General features: G+C 40.4%; 1 protein-coding gene and 2 long non-coding RNA genes across 6 annotated transcripts in view; 2 read left to right on the top strand and 1 right to left on the bottom strand.

Annotated features, from left to right (window-relative positions):
• Positions 1-19848, bottom strand: part of LOC146648096 (A-type potassium channel modulatory protein DPP6-like) — a 107306-nt gene that overhangs the window by 30307 nt on the left and 57151 nt on the right. For all 4 annotated transcript variants that reach the window (XM_085389084.1, XM_085389085.1, XM_085389081.1 and 1 more), the window contains 2 exons: positions 12551-12665; positions 4692-4790 (listed from right to left, as the gene is read on the bottom strand). In XM_085389084.1, the coding sequence (XP_085245210.1) occupies positions 4692-4790; positions 12551-12665 (214 nt within the window). The remainder of the gene's footprint in view (positions 1-4691; positions 4791-12550; positions 12666-19848) is intronic.
• LOC146648098 (uncharacterized) lies at positions 7906-9092 on the top strand. The gene is made up of 3 exons (XR_014908460.1): positions 7906-8110; positions 8187-8299; positions 8385-9092. It is a non-coding gene; the product is annotated as an uncharacterized LOC146648098 (long non-coding RNA).
• Positions 13402-14552, top strand: LOC146648097 (uncharacterized). Its single transcript, XR_014908642.1, has 2 exons — positions 13402-13720; positions 14304-14552. It is a non-coding gene; the product is annotated as an uncharacterized LOC146648097 (long non-coding RNA).

The following is a 19848-nucleotide window of genomic DNA, read 5'->3' as shown; positions in this document are numbered from 1 at the left end:
CATATTTAATGTACACTACAACCATTGTAGCCCCTACAGCAGGAACGTCAAACTAATTTTACATCATCCCACTTTTATTTTAAGTGGGTTGGATCAGTGAGGCTACATGACAAATGTGTAAAATTACAGAAACCATTCTAGCAGTTCATTGCCCAGACTATCCTGTAATTATAAAATATAGTTTTTGTTAATTCACAGAAAAATCTGGGGTGTTTTTTTTGTTTCGTTTTTTAAAAACAGAAATTTCTAAAAGAAAAAAACAGGAACTTTTCTGTCATTTAATTGTGGATCTATCACTTAATTAGTTTGGTTTAATATGAATGGAAAACACTCAACATTTTCCAAATGTCCAGTGGACCAGATTGTAGTGATTGCCAGATTGTTTCTTGCCCCCAGGCCTTATGTTTGACACCCCTGCCCTACCCAAGTATCCACTCAGTGTCATAATGTAGCGCTTTAAATATTTAACACCCTGCTGAATGAAACTGAGAATGAAGTTCAGAGGGAAAAACGATTTGGATGAGCTATTAAAATCAGAGACATTTGTACTGGGTAAGCTAAAGCCAGAAGACAAAAGGGTAGAAAACACTGCTTTAATGTTTAACTTTGTTGTGCTTTTAAAAACTTCTTATACTATTCACTCTGTATGATATGAATCTTAAAAAGAAGTAACTACTGGTAACTTCTGTGGTCTGTGGCAACGCTTGCCATTTGTTTTGCTGTTGTTTACTGGGAGGGCATCATCAGTGCCACACATGCCAGCAGGATCAACAAGACTGGAATCATTATTGCCATCACTGGAGGCACTGAGTCAGTGAGAGACAGGGGGTCACTGAACATGGAAAACCCATCGCACCCACTCCATTGCACACTACAGAGGCAGCAGGGCTGACATGAAGAACACCTCAGGAAAAATCATTCCTCTGTAAAAAAAAAAAAGTACAACAGCTCTCTTTTATTTGTGACAGGTGAACACGCCTGTCAGGACATAAAGACATCTCTGTATCAAACCTTCTTGCTGCTGTTTCTTATATTTATACTGTTCGTGTTATTTATTACAGGAGGCAGAACTGCAGGTGGCACAGTTGAAGGGGGACGAGATTAGAAATGAGTACATCAGAGGGACAACTCAGGTCGTGCAGTTTGGAGACAAAGTTAGAGAAGCAAGGCTGAGATGGTTTGGACATGTGCAGAGGAGGGATGGTGGATATATTAGACACAGTATGATGAATATGGAGCTGCCAGGCAGGAGGAAAAGAGGAAAACCTCAAAGAGTCATGGATGTGGTGAAGGAGGACATGCAGAGGGTTGGTGTGGGTGTGACAGAGGATGGTCGGGATAGAAGAGATGGAGGCAGAAGATTCTATCTATCTATCTATCTATCTATTAGGGGTGCAACGATATTCGTATCGATATTGAACCGTTCGATACAGTGCTTTCGGTTCGGTACGCATATGTATCGAACAATACAACATTTGTAATTTATTTTATCAATTTTCCTTCTGACGATGCTGTCTGTGTTGAGCGCTCAGTGAATCTGTGTTCGACTACTCCGCCTAGGCTGCACTGTCCAGCGCAGATCCACTGAGCGCTCAACACAGACAGCATAGTCAGAAGGAAGAGCGCAGGGCAAGCTAGCGAGACAGAAGTTAAGCTCTCCTTGCAACAGGCAAATTGAACCTCATTCAGGTCTGGCATTTGGAATTATTTTGGTTTTCATGTGACGTATGACCCTGAAGGTAAGCGAGTCATGGACTAAAGTAAAACAGTATGTTGGATGTGCCATGCAATGCTCAATTACATTGGTGTGAACTAGTGTGTTAGCGCAGTTAGCTCGTTAACGTGTTGGCCGTCTAGCCCCATGCACGGGGCGATCGGCGGTAGCTCGTTAACGGAGATTTGCCGTGTTGTGGCGTTAAGGTCATTTCAACGAGATTAACCTGAAAGCACTAGTGGGAACACAACGAATATGACTGCACATTTACGCCGACATCATCCTAGTGCAAAGACAAGTGGAAGCAGACAAAAAAAAGCAAGCATGCTACTAACTTTAGCCGAGTCATTTAGACCGCTGTTAGCACATGATTCTCCTTATGCTGCTGAGAATATAGCCCAGAAGAAGCGGATAGTATAGCTTTTATTTTGGAAAGAGCCATTTCTCTGTAATAAACTCTCTTTTCCAAAGATGAGTGATTCCTCAATCAGATACAGGGCTCGCAATATCGCTAGCCCGACGTCCCGAAGCTAGCGATTTTTTCAGTCGGGCTACCAAAATCTATCTCTTCCCTGCCCGTCGGGCTATTGTAGGAAAAATATATGTCAATGCTTTTGCATTCTTTCAGAAATGTAGCTGGGTAATTATGTCATTGGCATCGGTGAGCCACTGTCAATATGTGACATATTGAAGTCGCGTTTGAATTTGCGCTTGTTTTTTTGCTTTCACTTTGCAATCGTGCGAACTGTGTATAGAGAGCGACAGCACTGATCTGTGAGTGATGATAATTTGTGCACCAATTCCTCTGACATCGTCTTATTAATCGTTAGCTTACTATGCAAACATGACAAGTGAAATCTCCCGCAGCAAGCTTAAACATGTGAGAGGTTGATCGCGCAGAGAATCGCTGAGCTTATGTGAGTCCGTGTGTAAAAGCATTTCAGTTCTGCTGAGCCAAATAAGACAGGTCAGGGAGAAGAAGTGACAGCCAAAGAAAAGCTTACCACAAAACGGAGAAGTTATGACAAATCAGACTATAAGGCAAAAAGAAAGTGCAGCTTTATGGTTTCATGGACAAAAGAATTTCTGTGGCTGCAATATGACGAGCTAAATAACCAGGGCTGCACATAAGTGGTCCGCAGGTGCGCATTCGCTGTCAAAATAAAAAACACGCACAAGGGTTAGGGTTAAATTTAAAAACTGTACTTTTGAGTTAAAATATATATTTATAATTTTAATAAATGACAAATTAAAAATGCATGAACATTTTTTTGTATCGAAAAAATATCGAACCGTGACACCAAAGTATCGAACCGAACCTAACCGTGAATTTTGTGTATCGTTGCACCCCTACTATCTATCTATCTATCTATCTATCTATCTATCTATCTATCATGATGCAATGTTATTATAAAGTTACCATCACAGGAACAAAGTAGTGCTGATTCAAGAACATAAAGCACTTCTCCTGCTGAACACCAGGGGGCACAGACTTAGCTTTTATGAGCTCAGGTAGCAGCTTCCTATTCTCTACCTTATTAAGGCAAAAGAGGACACAGGGACGCTGATTAAGTGTGCATCTTTTCACTTTGACTGGCACACAGCATGCTCAGTTTGTATTGCATGGCTTAAAGGCTGACTCCAAGGATGTAACGTGTGTTTAAGGTGAATAATCAGAGTTATTGTTTGTTGAACTAATTGTAATGTTTATTTGAGGTAGTGTGGAACTCCATTAGCTTTAGAAACAAGCAGGTTTAAAAATATTTCATATTTTATTTGCTCAGTTATATCAGTTTATTTGTGCTGTTGCACCTCGCTCAGCAACTTACTCAAAACCGATCCCTCATTTGTATCTTATCCTTATAAGATACAAATGATGTCCTTACAGGACAGTTCAATAAATGCAAAACTTTAGATATAGGAACACTGCACTCGTTAGCATCAGATATTTTGCACCATTTCTTTCTTTTTCCTTCATTTTGCTTTTCTTTGTTCTTTATGAATCATTTCTATGCCTCCCTTTATTGCTGGGTGTCTGGCTTTGGGCTTGCTCTAGCACGTTGGCTGTGTGTGACTTGACTATCTATTTTTCTTTTATGAGAAAATATAATCACTCTATTGTACTATACTGTATGGACAAACCAAGAAAATATGTTACCAATCAAAGTTTTTACAACATCTGAATAAATAGAGTTTTATTTTCTCTCTAGAAATCTTCAAATCCTAAATGAAAACTGTTTTTCTTCTCATCCAGCAGCCAAACTGATTTCATGATTTGAATTCTTTCTGCAATGAATATAAATCAGTGGTTTTGAAAAGGTCAGCACAAAAATGTGGTGTATCATTTGCAGGCTTTTTTTCTTTCACCCCTGCATTAATTTCATCCCAAACCAGCTTGAGCTGGACTTTCCATGTAATGAAGGTGTTTTGCTGCAGGATGAACCCTCGGGCTTCCTGCGTTACTCAGCTTTTCCCCATAATTTCAATGCCAATATAAACTTCTTCCTTCTGCACCACTATAGTCCTAATGATGTATCAGCGGGTTTAGTAACACAGGGTGTTCCAACACCTTTTGTAAGTGAGTGTTTTGTAAGTATTCAACAAAATGTTTGGACACTTTTGCAACAACTTTTCAAGGCTTCCTCTAACTCCAATGCTGCAGGAAATATGTTAGTTATCCAACTTGTTAATCGCTGGAAGAAGGCCGGACTTCTTTTAGAATTTATACGATGATACCCACATTTTTATTTTTTTATTTATTTTTTAAACCTTGAACAGTTTACAGTTATCGAATGCAGTTGAACTGCCTGAACTTGAATAATAGGTGGAAAAACCGGGCTGCTGCATGTACGTGTACGCCTGATTTTGATGCCGATGTTATGTTCTGTGTGACGGCTGTCATAAAGCGTCTGGATATGTTCTGTGTTTTGACACGAGAGACGGATTTTAAACGTCAAACACACGTTCGCTCACTCACCGCTCAGCCATTTAGCGTCCGGGTCATGGATGTGAAGGTCTGCACCAAAAATATCTTCTACGGTTACTTTCTTCTTAAGGGCCAGGCTGTCATCTTCACCTGTCAGAGCATTTCACAAAAGGATAAACATGCATAAATTGAACATGACACACAGAAGCCCACATATTTACGGTCATAAATTATTTTGCGGTATAGCTGTCTTTCAGTCTTGCCAGATTTTTTTTATTTTATTATTTATAGCAAACACTGAAGGAAATATTTTGACTTTTTTATCAACACGTTTGTTTTACTGTACATTCCTCTTCTGTCTCTGGAGGTGATGGAATCCAGCAACTACTCCCCTGCTACAGGAGGGTCAATTTAGCACAAAGAGCAAACATTAAAGAGCCTCTGGTATTGCTCTGTTGGTCTAAGAGCATCAGTTCCCATCTTCCTGCTGAGTTTCTCAGCAGCTGCCTGGCGACTCAAAACCCAAAATGAGATCTGAAGCCGACAGCTGAACTGCAGGTGGAGCAGACAACAGGGGGGCAACAAGCAAGTGAGTCTGGATGTGAGGAAGGAAAAATGGTGAACATTTGAACCCTTTTGGCATCTTATAGAACACCTTTACTTAGAAAAGCACCGTTAAGACAGGAGTTGTCACGACGGCTGACAGCCCGGTCTTACTGTACAAAATGGTAAGTTGACAGATTCTTCGGCACTCTTCGCGTTGTGACTGAGCGGCGAGATGTGCGCGTGTAAATACCACATCGAGTGCTGTCGAGTGTTTACTGACTTGAAACGTCATAGAAACTCTCCTGCCTGGTAAGAATCTGCAGAGTGAGGAGGAGAAAGCTAATTTCCGGCACGAGGCAAACAGTGTTCTGATGCTTCGCCAATCTGACAAATGGCTGGAGTTCTTACAGCATAATGATCTCCATTAAACAGGCCTGAATGGAATTGCGCATTAAAAGGGCCATTAGCTAGTGAGAAGATGACTGGTAGAACTGGTGTAAAATCACAAGCAGAGAAACAATGTCCTCTGTAAAACCGTTCCCTGTGGAAAAAAGATTGTCAAATCAAGACAACTGCGATTTCATGTGAGGCGTCTCTGCAATGGGGAGATTCAGCAAACGCCTCTTTCAGTGCTACGAGTTCATGTAGATTGTTTTGGAGATATTGGCTGTACTAAGTAAAGTAGGCAGCACATGGCTTGTGGTTCACAAACTGCAAAAAGGACTTGATTTTAGTTCTTTCTGCAAAGCTTCTGTTTATAACAGCCATAAAAAATGTTGTGAATCATATGAATGTTTTGATTAAGCCAGAAGATTCAGCTGGACCAGAGGCTTCCCATGTTTCCTGTTTTTTAGTCTTAATGATGCATCAGAGGATCCATCACTTTTGTTCAAAAGGTCATCCACTTGTCAGTAGCTTCATTACAGGTCCACATCCATAAGAAAGTCTGTAGTTGAAAACAAAGAATTACGCTTAACAATCATGAAGATGCGTCCGCACTCTGGACCAATCAGGACACTCAACTCATCTTTTAATTCACCAAAGCAGAAAGCGTTTTAGCCCGAACTGTTTCAGAGAACTGTCCACAGTTCAGGAATACTTATTTACCGTTTGGACTTTTTTGTCTTTCCAGTGTTCAAACATTACAGCCCGGCTAAGACGGACGCCATTAATGCTTACATCCTGTCATGAGCACGAGCCTCTCTTTACGGCCAGATAAATGCTTCCTTCTGCACACTATGTGTGTAGAATTTGTGTGCACTGAAAAACAGCTAGAGTACTTTTCTCTCTCCTCACCTTGATTTCTTGCCAGGAAAATTTAAAAGCTTCACACATTCTAATGGGTTTTGGTGCGACATTACGACACAGCCAACAATGATTAGCTGCTCATGAGAATCCAAGGCTTTTGGAGGTATTTTCAATAACTTCTGCAACTTCTGGCACACTGTATTGCAATTATTTTAGCATTTATTATTTTATAGAATCAGCTGAGGTGACTGTGTAGCTTTGTCAGAGCCTTGCCCTCTCAGAGCTTCGTCTCACTTGTCTAATGCGTTTTGCTATTCAAGTTCAAGTTCAAGGTTCTTTAATCAGTACCCTTAGGTAGATTTATTTTGCAGTGAAAAGAGCTGGCACCCTTCTCAAACACACAGACACTAGACAGTGTTAGTTAGTTATTTAAAAAAAAAGTTCCATAGCTCCATGCTTCACTGAGACCACAGTTTCAATCCCTCCCCCCACCTACAGTATACTAATAGATACATTTGAAAAAGGAAAAAAGAGCTACTGTTATAAATACATAAATAAAAATATAGAAATATAAATTAATTAGTGCTGTCAGCGTTAATCTTGTTAACATGACGTTAATGCACAAATCTCCGTTAGCGAGTTAACGCGGATCGCCCTGTGCATGGGGCTGCACGGCGCTAGCGTGTTAACAAGCTAACCGTGCTAACGCGTTAATGAGCTAACGGCGTTGACGCCGTGCAGCCTCACGTGTTAACTCACTAACGGAGATTTGCCACGTTAATACTGTTATGCCGTTAACGTCATTTTAACGAGATTAACACTGACAGCACTAAAATACATATAAGTAAATAGGTTTAGAAATGGGAATATTGTGTGCACTGGTACCTCAGCCAGAGAGCTCCTGATTTATAGCTCATCTGTCTGAATGCTGAATATCAACATGTCAGAGTAATTCAGAGGTGGCAAAACTACAGATACTTCAAAACTGTGTTCAAAACTACTCCAGTAAGAGTTCTGGGCCCTGTTTCAGGAAGCCGGTTTAGTGGAAAAACTGAGTAAGTATACCCTGAGTTAACGAAAACTCTGGGTTTTCGGTTTCACAAAGCGAGTTCAGCTGAAGCCTGAGTGAGTCACTATGACGACACACGCCGTGAAGCTAACCTGCCCCCTAGCAGGTTTACTACAACTAACCCTGACTGTCTCCGCCCCTTTGTCAGAAACCTGACAGTAGGAAGTGTCAGACATGGCGTGTCCCTTCCTTGAAGAGCCAGTAGATCGTGAAGCCCAAATTCTCCGCAGAGCTCTCCGCCGGGAGAGAGTGATCAGAGCGCGTTTGGACATTTTATCATTTCCTGATGATTGTCTGTGCGAACGTTACCGTTTCTCAGCACAATCTATAATTTATTTGGATAACATCCTCAGGCCATATATTACGCATGTGACACATCGCGGACATGCTCTCAGTTCTGTACATATTATTTGTATTGCACTTCGGTTTTTTGCAAACGGGAGCTTTCTGTATAATATTGGTGACGCTGAGCACGTTTCCAAGGCTACCGTCTGTCGGGCAGTCAGGAATGTTACAGTTGCACTGAAACGTCTCCTGTACACGTTTGTGGTGTTCCCCGGTCATAGACCCACAAGATTCATCAAAGAGGGATGCCACAAAATTGCAGGTATCAGGATGACCAAAACTTAATTTATGATGTGGTGATACTTGAACTACTACTTAAATTTTACATTTATTTTCAGGGTTCCCAGGCGTGATTGGCTGTATAGATGGTACTCACATTCCAATCATTGCTCCTTCAGTAAATGAAGGAGACTATGTGAACAGGAAGTCTTTCCACAGCATTAATGTACAGGTACATAGTTCCCTGTAGCATTTCAAACTAACAAATTATTTCATCATAGTAATGGATGCTAATTTGTGTTCTCTGCACTGTGAAGATCATATGTGATGCTGCCAACATTATCACAAATGTGGAAGCCAAGTGGCCAGGCTCTGTCCATGACTCACAAATATTCCGTGAATGTACACTGAGCACAAAATTTGGACATGGTGAGTTGAAAATACTTTAAAATATATAAAGACCAATTGCTTCAGGGACATTTGAACTGAAGTGTATCCTTCTGTCTTAGGAGAGTTCACTGGCTACTTGCTTGGTGATAGGGGGTATCCATGTTTACCCTATTTGCTTACCCCTTACTCTGACCCTGAACCGGGCCCACAGCAGCGATATAATCTGGCTAATTGCAGGACAAGAGCCAGAGTTGAAATGACTATCGGAATGCTTAAGGCCCGGTTCCAGTGCCTGCAAAGACTCAGGGTCACCCCAGAAAGGGCATGTGACATTATTGTGGCATGTGTGATTCTTCACAACATTGCCACAATTAGAGGAGAACACTGTCCTTCTGAACCAAACATCAGTGATCCAAACCATGAACATCCTGACCCTCGCACGGACATACAAGATGGAAGAGCAGTCAGAGACACCATATGTCACAATCATTTCTTTTGACCCATCACCTCAACATGTTGAAAGAAGAATAAACAGATTTTTTGTTCAACTGGCTTTATTGGTCACCTGTGTTTCCTGTACACAAAGTATTAAAAGATGTAAACCTCATAAAGTGTCTCTGTTGCTTCCTCCTCTGTAACAGCTGTCAATGTTTCTTCATTATTTTCCTGTAGTAAAGAAATAAACAACATTGCTGTTCTACTGTAAACTCATATAATCTGTGGAGTATTACTCACAACTGCATGTTGGTCTGGCTCAACAGGAGGCTGCACCAGATGCAGTACACCATCACCATCAACTGATAGAATATGAGGTTTATACAGGTCACTTATAACTTACAAGGGACCAAATGGCAATTAACAAACATACCAATCACCTTACACTTCATTGTCATTATGCTCTCAAAGACAACCAAGACTGAGGGAAGGCAAAATCAGTAGGAAAATAACTTCACTACAAAATAATCCATTATGGTAAAGAGTTTATCAAATGAATGAGTAGCACTGCAAAGGTGACTGTGAAGAAAGGATGTATGCACATCATGTATTATTTTGAATTTACTCCCTATGTAGGCACTTGTGTCTTGCGGGGTTATTGACTCAGAGGATGTCCCCGCAGAGATGCCTTCGGCCACAGGGCGCCCACTGTTTTGGCTGAGGGCCAACTGCTCAGCCTCTGTGAGTGGTGGTGGTGGTGGAGGACCCCCACCTGTTTTTCGGGCCTCCGCTTTTTTTCTGTTGGCTATAACGGGCCACATTTGAGCATACAGAGTAAGCAAATATGTACTTGTAATGTGCTCAGATAATTTCAATAAGTGCTTACAGACAGAAAATTAATGTAGCCTCTAACTGCAATTGATTTACATCGGACAAACAGACCAAGCACTATGGCTCATAATACAATTACACCTTACCTGTTTGGACTATATTTTTATATTTCATTTTTACTTGCTGCCAGGAACGTTTGGGGCCTGTTGGGTTGCACCTGCGCTCACATCACGTCACAAAATAAAATGTATAAAATAACAAATAAAATAACATATGATAAAATAACGTGTTAAATGGGTGGAAATCCCTAGATCAATGTTTAAATTAACACTCACGCATTGACTCTGTCGGCTATGTTTTGCCATGCATGCTCACTTTCTTTTGCAGCTGTCGCTGTGTTACTTTTTTCCGCGGAATTTGCATGTTATCGGCATATGCTGCCATCAGAATTTCGGCCTCAAGCGCTGTAAAATACATTGACCGCGCCTTCTTTCCCTCCGTCTCCATGGTGACTCACTTAATCTGTGCTCCACTGATCAGGGCTTTATGTATCCTCGTCCGCGCGCTTCACTTGGGGTTAAAGCAACTCCGCGTTGACTGAACTACTTGTTATCAGCCTTTCTGAAACCGAATATTCCGAGTTGGACAGTTCGGGGTTACTCAACCCTGCGTATCGTTTTTCACTCTGAGTTTTCTAAACCGGCTTCCTGAAACAGGGCCCTGATGTATCTTATTTACTTTACATGCTCTGAAATGAACTCAAAGTCCAACAGTAAAAAGCAGCTTTTCTAGAGCTCTTGTTGTGCAAATCTAAATGAACTTAATGATATTTTAATGCAATAACAGATTAATTTTAGTACACGGGAATACAAACTTTATTTCTGATTACACTTCCACAACTAAAACAAAAAATACAAGGGTTGAAGTGGGATTCGGCAACACAACAAATTATCTTAGGAACACTAAGTTGTTGTATTGGCTCAGTGTTGGAGAAAAGAAACATATTAATTTTTGTTGTGAGCTCCAGACTGCTGCTCTTGGTGGATTTACACAACTGAACTCAGCAACAGGCAAGCAGATGTTTTGATTTTTGTTTACTTTCTTGGCAGATTTCCATCAACTACACTGACAGTATAGTATTTATTCTGTCTTTATCCTAGACCGTATGCAGCTGGTCTAAATACTGAATTCAGTTACTGAATTCACCACAGTACAACAAGCTAACCTGTTTATCCTGCACCAAGCTGCAGAGCACTTGAACAACACAAAGTTAGTATAAAAATTAGATTGGTTTGCTGGACGTTTCACAATATGAAAAAATAACTTTATTTCATATACAGATCCGATATAAGATTAAAAAATGAGGACACTACATGTAAGCTTTATATTTCCAGTTTATCATATACCCAGTGTTGGGAAGGTTAGTTTTAAAATGTATTCCATTACAGAATACAGAATACATGCCCCAAAATGTATTCTGTAACGTATTCCGTTACGTTACTCAATGACAGTAACGTATTCTGAATACTTTGGATTACTTAATATATTATCATGCTTTTTACAACAACGTGAATGTACTATTGCTGTGTGATTTATTACTATTACTGAAGGTCCGCGTCTCCGAACTGTAGTAAAGGGACCTCTGACTAATACGGCGGGGTCCCTGTCGGTTCGTAGCCGAAAAATAGCTTTACTTTGTTGTGTGGGTCAACTTTTCTTGCGAGAGACAGAGAGAGGCGTTGAAAGACTGCTCCAACGGAACTTATTGTTTTCGGAGGAAAACACGAACACGGTGTACAGTCGAGTCTTAATAGCTTACTTACAACTGGGCTCGTCAGGCACTCTTCTTGGCTGAAGTGGTTATTATTATATTTACATGCTTCCAGCTCCCGTTTTTCCTCAATGACAACTCGTACCTTTCCACTCCCCTTTTTCTCCCTCCTCGCGCTCACAGACCCATAACGTGTATGGCAGTCCATTCTCCCTGCAACACGGACTACACTGCCCATGATGCTACATTCTTTAGAGCTATGCTTGTAGCATTCAGCCTGTTAGCTTAGCACAACAACAACAACAACGAAAAGGCTCTCAGGAAACACACAGTCAAAAGAGAGAGAGAGAGCGTCGCCCTGTAACCATGGCAACCGTAACGCTGCCGCCTGGAACAACAGCACGTAGCTGTCAAACAAAACCCAAACAGTCCTGACCCGCGACAATATTAAACAGGAAAGTACCGCAGTGTAATCCATTTATTTCAACAAAGTAACTGTATTCTGAATACCACCTTTTTAAACGGTAACTGTAACGGAATACAGTTACTCATATTTTGTATTTTAAATACGTAACGGCGGTACATGTATTCCGTTACTCCCCAACACTGCATATACCACTGAGAACTCCTTATCTTTAAATCTATCCTCTCATCTTCCTGTCCTGTTCTGAAAATGTAAGGATTAAAAAGTGCAGATATTTGTGTAAAAATGTAGGGAATAAAAGTAAAAAATATGTCAAATAAATAAAACTCAAGTACAAATACTTGAAAATACCACTTAAGTACAGTAAAAGTACAGTATCTGGAAATATTAAAGAGAAGACTGTAATTTTTGCATGAGTTTAAATCCTTGCCATAGTCAGTTATGAATGCACATAATTCCTAGGAAACTGGATATGTAACGTGATGCAAATTACTCATTTTGTTTGAATAAATATAATAACCTAAGAGGATTAAGCATCCTTGGCATCCTTGGAAATACACACCCACTGAGTGTTAACATATTTGCATGCAGGTTTGTGTATTTGTGTGCATTTCCTAGAGGGCTATACACACCAGGGCTGAGCAGGATAACAGAGGTGACAATCAGAGAACAGATGATCAGGATGACCAGCAGGGCTATGGCTATTCCCTTCCAGTTCCTCTGAGGTGGGGCGCTGCCAACAAGGTCCTGAAAAACATAAATATTAAATTACAATGAGGCAAAAACAAACAGAAGCGAAAAAATACCACCTATCAAGCACCCATAGGCAGCAAATAAAGTACTTCCAGTGCTACAATTCTACTTCACTGTAGAAGATGTTGTACAATGACATTCAGGAGATTGTATTTTTTGTACAATGGTTTAGAGTTCACCTCATCATAAATAAAAAAAGAACTATTTTGTACTGTCACAGTTGGAGGTAGAGATTGGCCGGAGGACAGCTCATTCTGTCAGACAGATGCTGACAACTCAGCCACTTGTGCGCAGTAACAGCGCATCATCCAGTTGCTCCCCGCTGCTCGTATACGAAGAGTCCCCGCAGCTTCGCCTGATAGCTGGAGCGGCGCTACGGCTTCAACACAGACACAACAGGCAGAATAATGAGCTGCTCTCCTCACGGAGCCCAGCAGATGGTAGATGGCTAATCAACACTGTTTGAAACGCACGTACTGCAAAAATCCACAGGACACACAAAACACTTTAAGTGCAAAAGTGCAGCATGCAGCAGTGAGAAGACTGACCAACAATCAAAAACACATCTTCAAGTATTTCAATGTAAAAGCCCTCGAGTGGCTTTACTGTGTGATTTGCCGGCACAAGCACGCACCATCAACCGCCTCTTGACACACTGCGTCCATTAGAAAGCAACAGGAACAGACAGTTTTCTGGAATAACTGCACACAGCAAATTCAAAAGTGTTAAATTTTTTGGTGTTAATAGTCTCCTTGCAAAAGTAGAGTTAATTTTACTCTAAGCAGAGTCACATTCTTTTAATGTAACTCTGAGGTGTAAAATGATAGTAGTTAAAATCGAGTGTTAAAAATGAGTGTTTCTCTGTCAAATCTGGAGGTGTTACAATGGAAACATTAACTCTTGACCTCTTAACTCTGAACTCCTACAGGGGCTATGACACCAACAGAGTAAATTCACAGACTCCGCCCCCAGCACGGCTCCAATCGAAGCTGAAGTGAAGCCGTTTCAGAACATTTTGCTCTACATATTTGAGTTGTTTGCCATGCTTGGTAAGTCGTTTTTTCAAAGATTGTTTCAATTATTATTAGCTTTTATTTCTGTGGCTCTTTGGAGTTGAGACAAAGCTGTGTGAAAGGCATTAGCCATGTTGCTCGCTGATAGCATAATATTCTGTTTTAGCTAGCTGAAAGGTATTGTTTGCGGGCAAATACCACAGCCTTGAAAAAAGCTTGCATGTGAATTTTCAGTCAAACTTTTGGTCAAATACACCTAAAACAATGTCTAGAATGTGAAATGTTGGTATAATGGTGCTACTTGAAGCCTGAAAACGATCGCCCATTTAAAAAAAACGAGCAAACAGCAGTAGCAGACGTCCTGACTGGATTCTACGGTAGCATTTAGATCCCTCCAGAGTTTTGTGCACACGGTTTAGGTAAAAATGAAAAAAGTTGAGGTTTTACATTTAGTTCAGTATTACCTGTTGCCTGTGTCCTTGTTTTTTGGGAAAATACTTTACACAAGTAATGGCTCAAAGAGGATTCCTTTTTTTTTTTTTTACTGTGCTGCAATTGTTTACTGGATTATTTGTGCCATTAATTAGTATCAACTAATTTTTATTCGATCTCCGCACAGGATATGCTTGTGAAGATGGAATATGGGGGAGAGCAGAAGTGCGCTGAAGTTCCACAAAGGGATGAATGAAGGACATGCATATTGTATTGAAGAAATAAGTGATGAGAATGCTGTTATTTGCATTTACCATGTCAGACCTTTTGATAAACAAAATTCTAATGAAAGTGAGAACATGTATACTGTTACATCTTTCAGAAAATGTTTTGAAATTGTGGTGCACAGTTCAGAATAAATGTTTTTCAAAAACCATTGCATCTTTTTAGTAAATGTTTATTTCCAAAAGAAATTTCTAGAAGTTCAGAACAGTAAAATTCCCGCTTTTTAGAATGAATTAGAAGATAACTCTTATGTAGTTAAACTAAAATACTCTTTGAGAGTTAATATATAAACTCTTAACACCAAGTGTTAAATTATCAACTCCAGACAGATTTGGTGTTTAACACTAAATCAGAGTTAACGTACCAACTCTCCAAAAAGAGTTAAATTAACACTCTCTGGTGTGGACCCATATAGACACTTTAATAGTGTTGAAATCAAATCCGACAGTGTTAATTTGGACATGCTGGATTTACTGTGCAGATGAGTGCTAACCTCCTGAACTCGGAGCTGGCTTTCACTCACTCTGCCTTTAAGATTGGGGGGTAACTTCGCTTGCCGGGCACACATGTCAAATATTTCCATTTTCAAGACCGATTAGACTATTTAGAAATGTCCTCATCTGACACATAGATCGTTTAGAAATTAGTGTCCAACTTTGGGGTTTTGTTTTTTGCACTTTAGTATGCTGTATATTTAAGACTCTATTTTTCAGTTTATTGAAACTCAAAAACTAAAATTTGTAATTTAAAATAAGCCTTTTACTGACTTGCACGCCATCTTTAGGTCTCCCCACAAGGCTTAAAGCTCAGGCTAGGCCCTTCTGGATAGTCATGACTTTGCATTGTCCTGGCAGTATGTCTTGGGTCAGTGTTGTGCCAAAGGTGAATCAGTGTTACAGTTGCAGGTCTGTGTAAGCAGAAAAAAGAGACCTGCGACTTTCTAAAAGAGCTTGCTGTTTTCAGTTCAGTGGCACACTGTGTGACTTTTACAGAAATGGAAACAATCAATAAAATAACTACCACAGCCCATCTCCTCACCAACCTTCTCACTCTCGTACAGGGCAGAGTTTCCACAGCTGCTCCAGTTATTTGACCATTTACCATTTAAACACAGAGGAAGGCACTATTGCCATTTTTTTCCTTCAGCAGACAGTGGCAGAGAGAAATGAACTGTGAGAGTGAGGTTTTACAGGTGCACACAAGCAGTCCTCTGAATAACCATCTTTAGCAACAATAACTTGAAGTAATCATTTTCTGTATGACTTGTTTCTCACATTATTGTGGAGGAATTGTGCCCCTTCGCCCTTACAGCATCGCTTCAGTTCATTGAGGTATGTGGCCATTTGTTGATGCGCATTCAGATCAGATTGAGGTCTGAACCAAAGCAACACCTTGATTCTTTTCTTTTTCAGTCATTCTGTTGTGGATTTGCTGCTGTGTTTAGGATCATTGTACTGTTGCATGACCTGGTTTTGGACAAGCTTTTGACTCTGGAACAGAGGAGTTTATGGTCAACTCAATGATCAACAATATGCTTGACAGGTGGTATGAGGGCCTTACACTGATATGGTTTTCTGAGGTCAAGTAGTTCCAGAGGTCTTGAGATTTATTCAGATGCAGCTTTGCAAACTAAAGCTGTGCTGCCAGGTTCTTTTTAGAGAGAAGCAGCTTTCTCCTGGAAGCCCTTCCAAACAAGACATACTTGTTCAGTCTTTTTCTAATTGTGCTGTCATGAACTTTAACATTAAACATGCTAACTGAGGCCTGCACATTCTGAGATGTAGCTCCTGGTTATTTTGCAGTTTCTCTGAGCACTGAGCAGTCTGACCCGACACGTGCTGATGACCAATTAACTGCTAGAATTTCTAAATTCTGGTCAAAAACATGCTTTAACACTATAATTATGGGTTATTGCTAATATACTGGTGTGCAAAGTTATATTAATTTAATTGTAATTGAAGTGAAGGCTCTGAAGCGACCCATTAGGGTATCGCTCTACTCTATTGCACCCAGCGTGTTGAAGGGTCGAGGTTAGAAATTGCAGCCAGATATGATTTCCGTGCATCATGCTTGCCAGCTATGTGGCCGCACAAACAGACACGCACATTTGCACATTAATGCCTCTGGTCACAGTCAGTGAGACAAGTGAGCAGCTTCAGCCACCCGTATCAGTCCAGCTGCTCATAACCATGTTACCAATTAGCCCTGGTCTCTCTCTGCCTGCAGTCAGGAGAGTGGTTATACGGTACGGAGGGGCTCAGTGAACCACTCACGAGTTAATGAGGGGTGCGTGTACACGGGAGAGAGAAGCAGACAGCTCAACTGGTGAGCAGAGACAGTGCTTCTTATATATTTGAAGACTTTAGCAAGTTACGATACAGTAAATGTTTAAAATGATCCTGTGTGTACGGCACCTGTGTGTATTTACTTTGCTTGCGCACCTACTGTCTCTGCACAGTTTGTCTCACAGCAAAGCAAATCAATAGCGAAGGCAGTGAGTACATATAGAAAAACAGCAGGCACATCAATAAGCTGATGCATTGCTGCAGAGGTAAGGATTTTCACAACAGCGTGTATGGAGTCGTATGCTGGGTTCATAAGATATTAATCTCCCTGTGTTATCTCGCCCCAATAGGAAAGACACGATATCTGCAATCGCTTCAGACTTCTGACCGAACCAGAAATAAAAGGCGCTGATGCTCCGACCAGCTTTGCTGATAATGACCTCCTTTCAGCAACCGCTAACTTTTCACTTCATAGAGTTGTCTGTGTATCTGTGCGAAAAATGTAACAGGATCCAGTCCAGCGTAACACATCAATCAATACACGTGGCATTTGGAAATAATCAACATAACAAAGTAAGGAAAAAAAAAATCTCCCATCACAATATTTCAAAACACTGTGACATTTAGTTACAGCAATTCTTCCACCTATGACAAATGCAGCTATAATGACAGCAGAGCGCCATTTCTATCACAAATGCATCTCCCACAGGTCCTGTGGGCTAGTGCAATTGCAGAATACATATGATTTGACAAACAGGAGCAGCAGCTTCCTTCCAGGATGGCAGTTTCTGTAAACAGACAGTCGAACATTCAATTACGAGTCAAAGAGCTTTTCCGCAATCCTGATCAATAGACAATCAAAGACTGCTGGACGTTTGCCTTCTTCACCGTAAAAATATATAAATAAAAAATTAAAAAAATTAAAACAGCTCAGGTTGAAACGGTTGCCACCATTAAAGTGGTATGTCAATATTTCTGGATGCATAACACCGACCTGACTAAGATCAGATCGATGTTTATTGTGCTACACGGTGGACAACAGAGCCGTCAAAACAGCTGCCACAGCTGTTTAAAACGCCCATTCAACAAAGCCACTGCAACAAGGTGAGCATTAGTAGTGCACTTACTGAGGGTGAGCCTCAAAGCTACTCAACGCTGTAAGAAGCTGTACTGAACATTTACCAATACGAGATGGCCTTTATCTGTCTGAATTTATTAGATGAATGCATTTCCACCTCAGAGCTGTGAAACTTATGTACTGTATTACATAAAGTACATATTTATTCAATGCTGTGGTTTGTAAAAACGTAACCATAACTCACTACAGAACAGGCTTTACCAACTTTTATCGTTTTTTTCTGTCTTATAGTAGTAAATCGGAGTATGTCTTGTTTAAAATGAATGGGTCTTTTGATTTAGTGATTATAAAAGTGTTTCTTAAAGACCTATATGGCTGCTTTCACTTTGAAAGAGTAAAAAGGTTCACATTCAGAGGTAGGCAGGCTACAGAAACACATCAACATTCGACCTGGACGAAGGAGTTCATGGTACAACATTTGCTTAGGTTTAGGTTTAGAAAAAGCTCAAAGCTCCCAGTCTAAAGACGATATTACCAGTGCACTTTGTGGTGACTGTGAAGGCCATTTGAGTACAGTGAATTCATTGCCATGTTGAAGAAACTTGTTTGAGATGATTTGAGCTTCGTGACATGGTGCACTTTCCTGCTGGAAGCAGCCATCAGAAGATGAGTACACTGTCCTCATAAAGAGATGGAGGTGGCGAGCAACAATTTTCAGACAGGCTGTGATTTTTAAATGATGCTTAGTTGCTGATAGTACTGTAATCTGATGTGATCTGCTGCTGCTGTAGCCCAACCCAGTATCATGGCAAAGCATGTAATAGACACGCCAGTCCATCGTGTCCATTTCATGCTTTGCCTCGCCAAAGCATGAAATGGACACCGATGCAGAAATTGCATTACCAGCAGGAGGAGAAAATATATTTAAAGCCAAGAAGTCGCTTGTGGGCAAGGAAGGTATGAAGTACTTTCCAGGGTCCTTAATTGCCAGACACGATTAAGCAATATGACTAACATGTTTTCACATGTACAATTGTGTTAATAATGTCTGTTTAAATGCTTTGCCGTGATTATTTTCATGAAGGTTGCTCGTACTGCAGGCTTGTTATAGCGGCACGATCTCAAGGTTTAACATGTTGTACATTCTGAGATACTTTTCTGCATACCTTGGTTGTAATGAGTCTTTTTTTAGTTGCTATAGCTTTCCTATCAGCTTCAAGCAGTGTGGCCATTTTTCTTTAACCTCTGACCTCTGACTAGGCATTTCCACACAGAGATTTACCGCTCACTGGACATTTTCCCTTTTTCAGACCAGTCGCTGTAAACCCTAGAGATGACTTTGTGGGAAAAATCTCAGCAGATCAGCAGTTTCTGAAATAAATAAACCATAAAACGTTCAAAATCACATTTTTCCTTATTTTCAGGCTCAATTTGAACCTTAACAGGTCTTTTTGGCCTCATCTACATGACTAAATGCATTGAATTGCTGCCATGTGAATGACTGGTTAGATATTTGATATACGACCAGTAGAATATGTATATATAATAAAATGAGGGTATAAACCAGTAAGGACTTGTTTCAGAATAACTAAGTTATTGTCGTTTCTGTTAGGATCATCAGCATGAGCTTCTATGTTGTATACATTTATTTAGTTAAGAGCATTAAGAGCATATATTTTAAAATAGAGCTGCTCTCTCATACAGCCCACTGTTATTAAAGTGTCTCAGCTCTGATTGCTTTAACTGTGCAGAGTGCTTTATCCCTGTTTAAAACGCTCAACGCTTCACCCACCTACTCAACCACAGAACAGAGAGCTCCACTCTATTCACTTACATAAAAATGCATGACAATTATCACCACAGTTTCCAGAAAACAAACCCTACAGAGATATATAGAATCTAACCTTAGATGCATGGTTTCTTTTCCCGGGTGTTCAACGTGTTTCAGAATATAGCAAACTGTAGGAGTTTGCGGGAGATGTTGAGTTTTCTGGAAAGCTCTTAACAAGTGAAAAAGTGCATCTGTGTATAAGTGGAAATCTTGACCTTTAGCAGCATTTCAGATGCAGGCTGGCTCTCTGCAT

The sequence above is a fragment of the Rhamphochromis longiceps genome, linkage group LG18 (assembly GCF_057381845.1).
Source record: "Rhamphochromis longiceps isolate RC_006_pf linkage group LG18, R_longiceps_female_GT1.1, whole genome shotgun sequence".
In the NCBI taxonomy this organism is placed as follows: domain Eukaryota; kingdom Metazoa; phylum Chordata; class Actinopteri; order Cichliformes; family Cichlidae; genus Rhamphochromis; species Rhamphochromis longiceps.
This window is presented reverse-complemented; position numbering and strand designations above follow the sequence as displayed.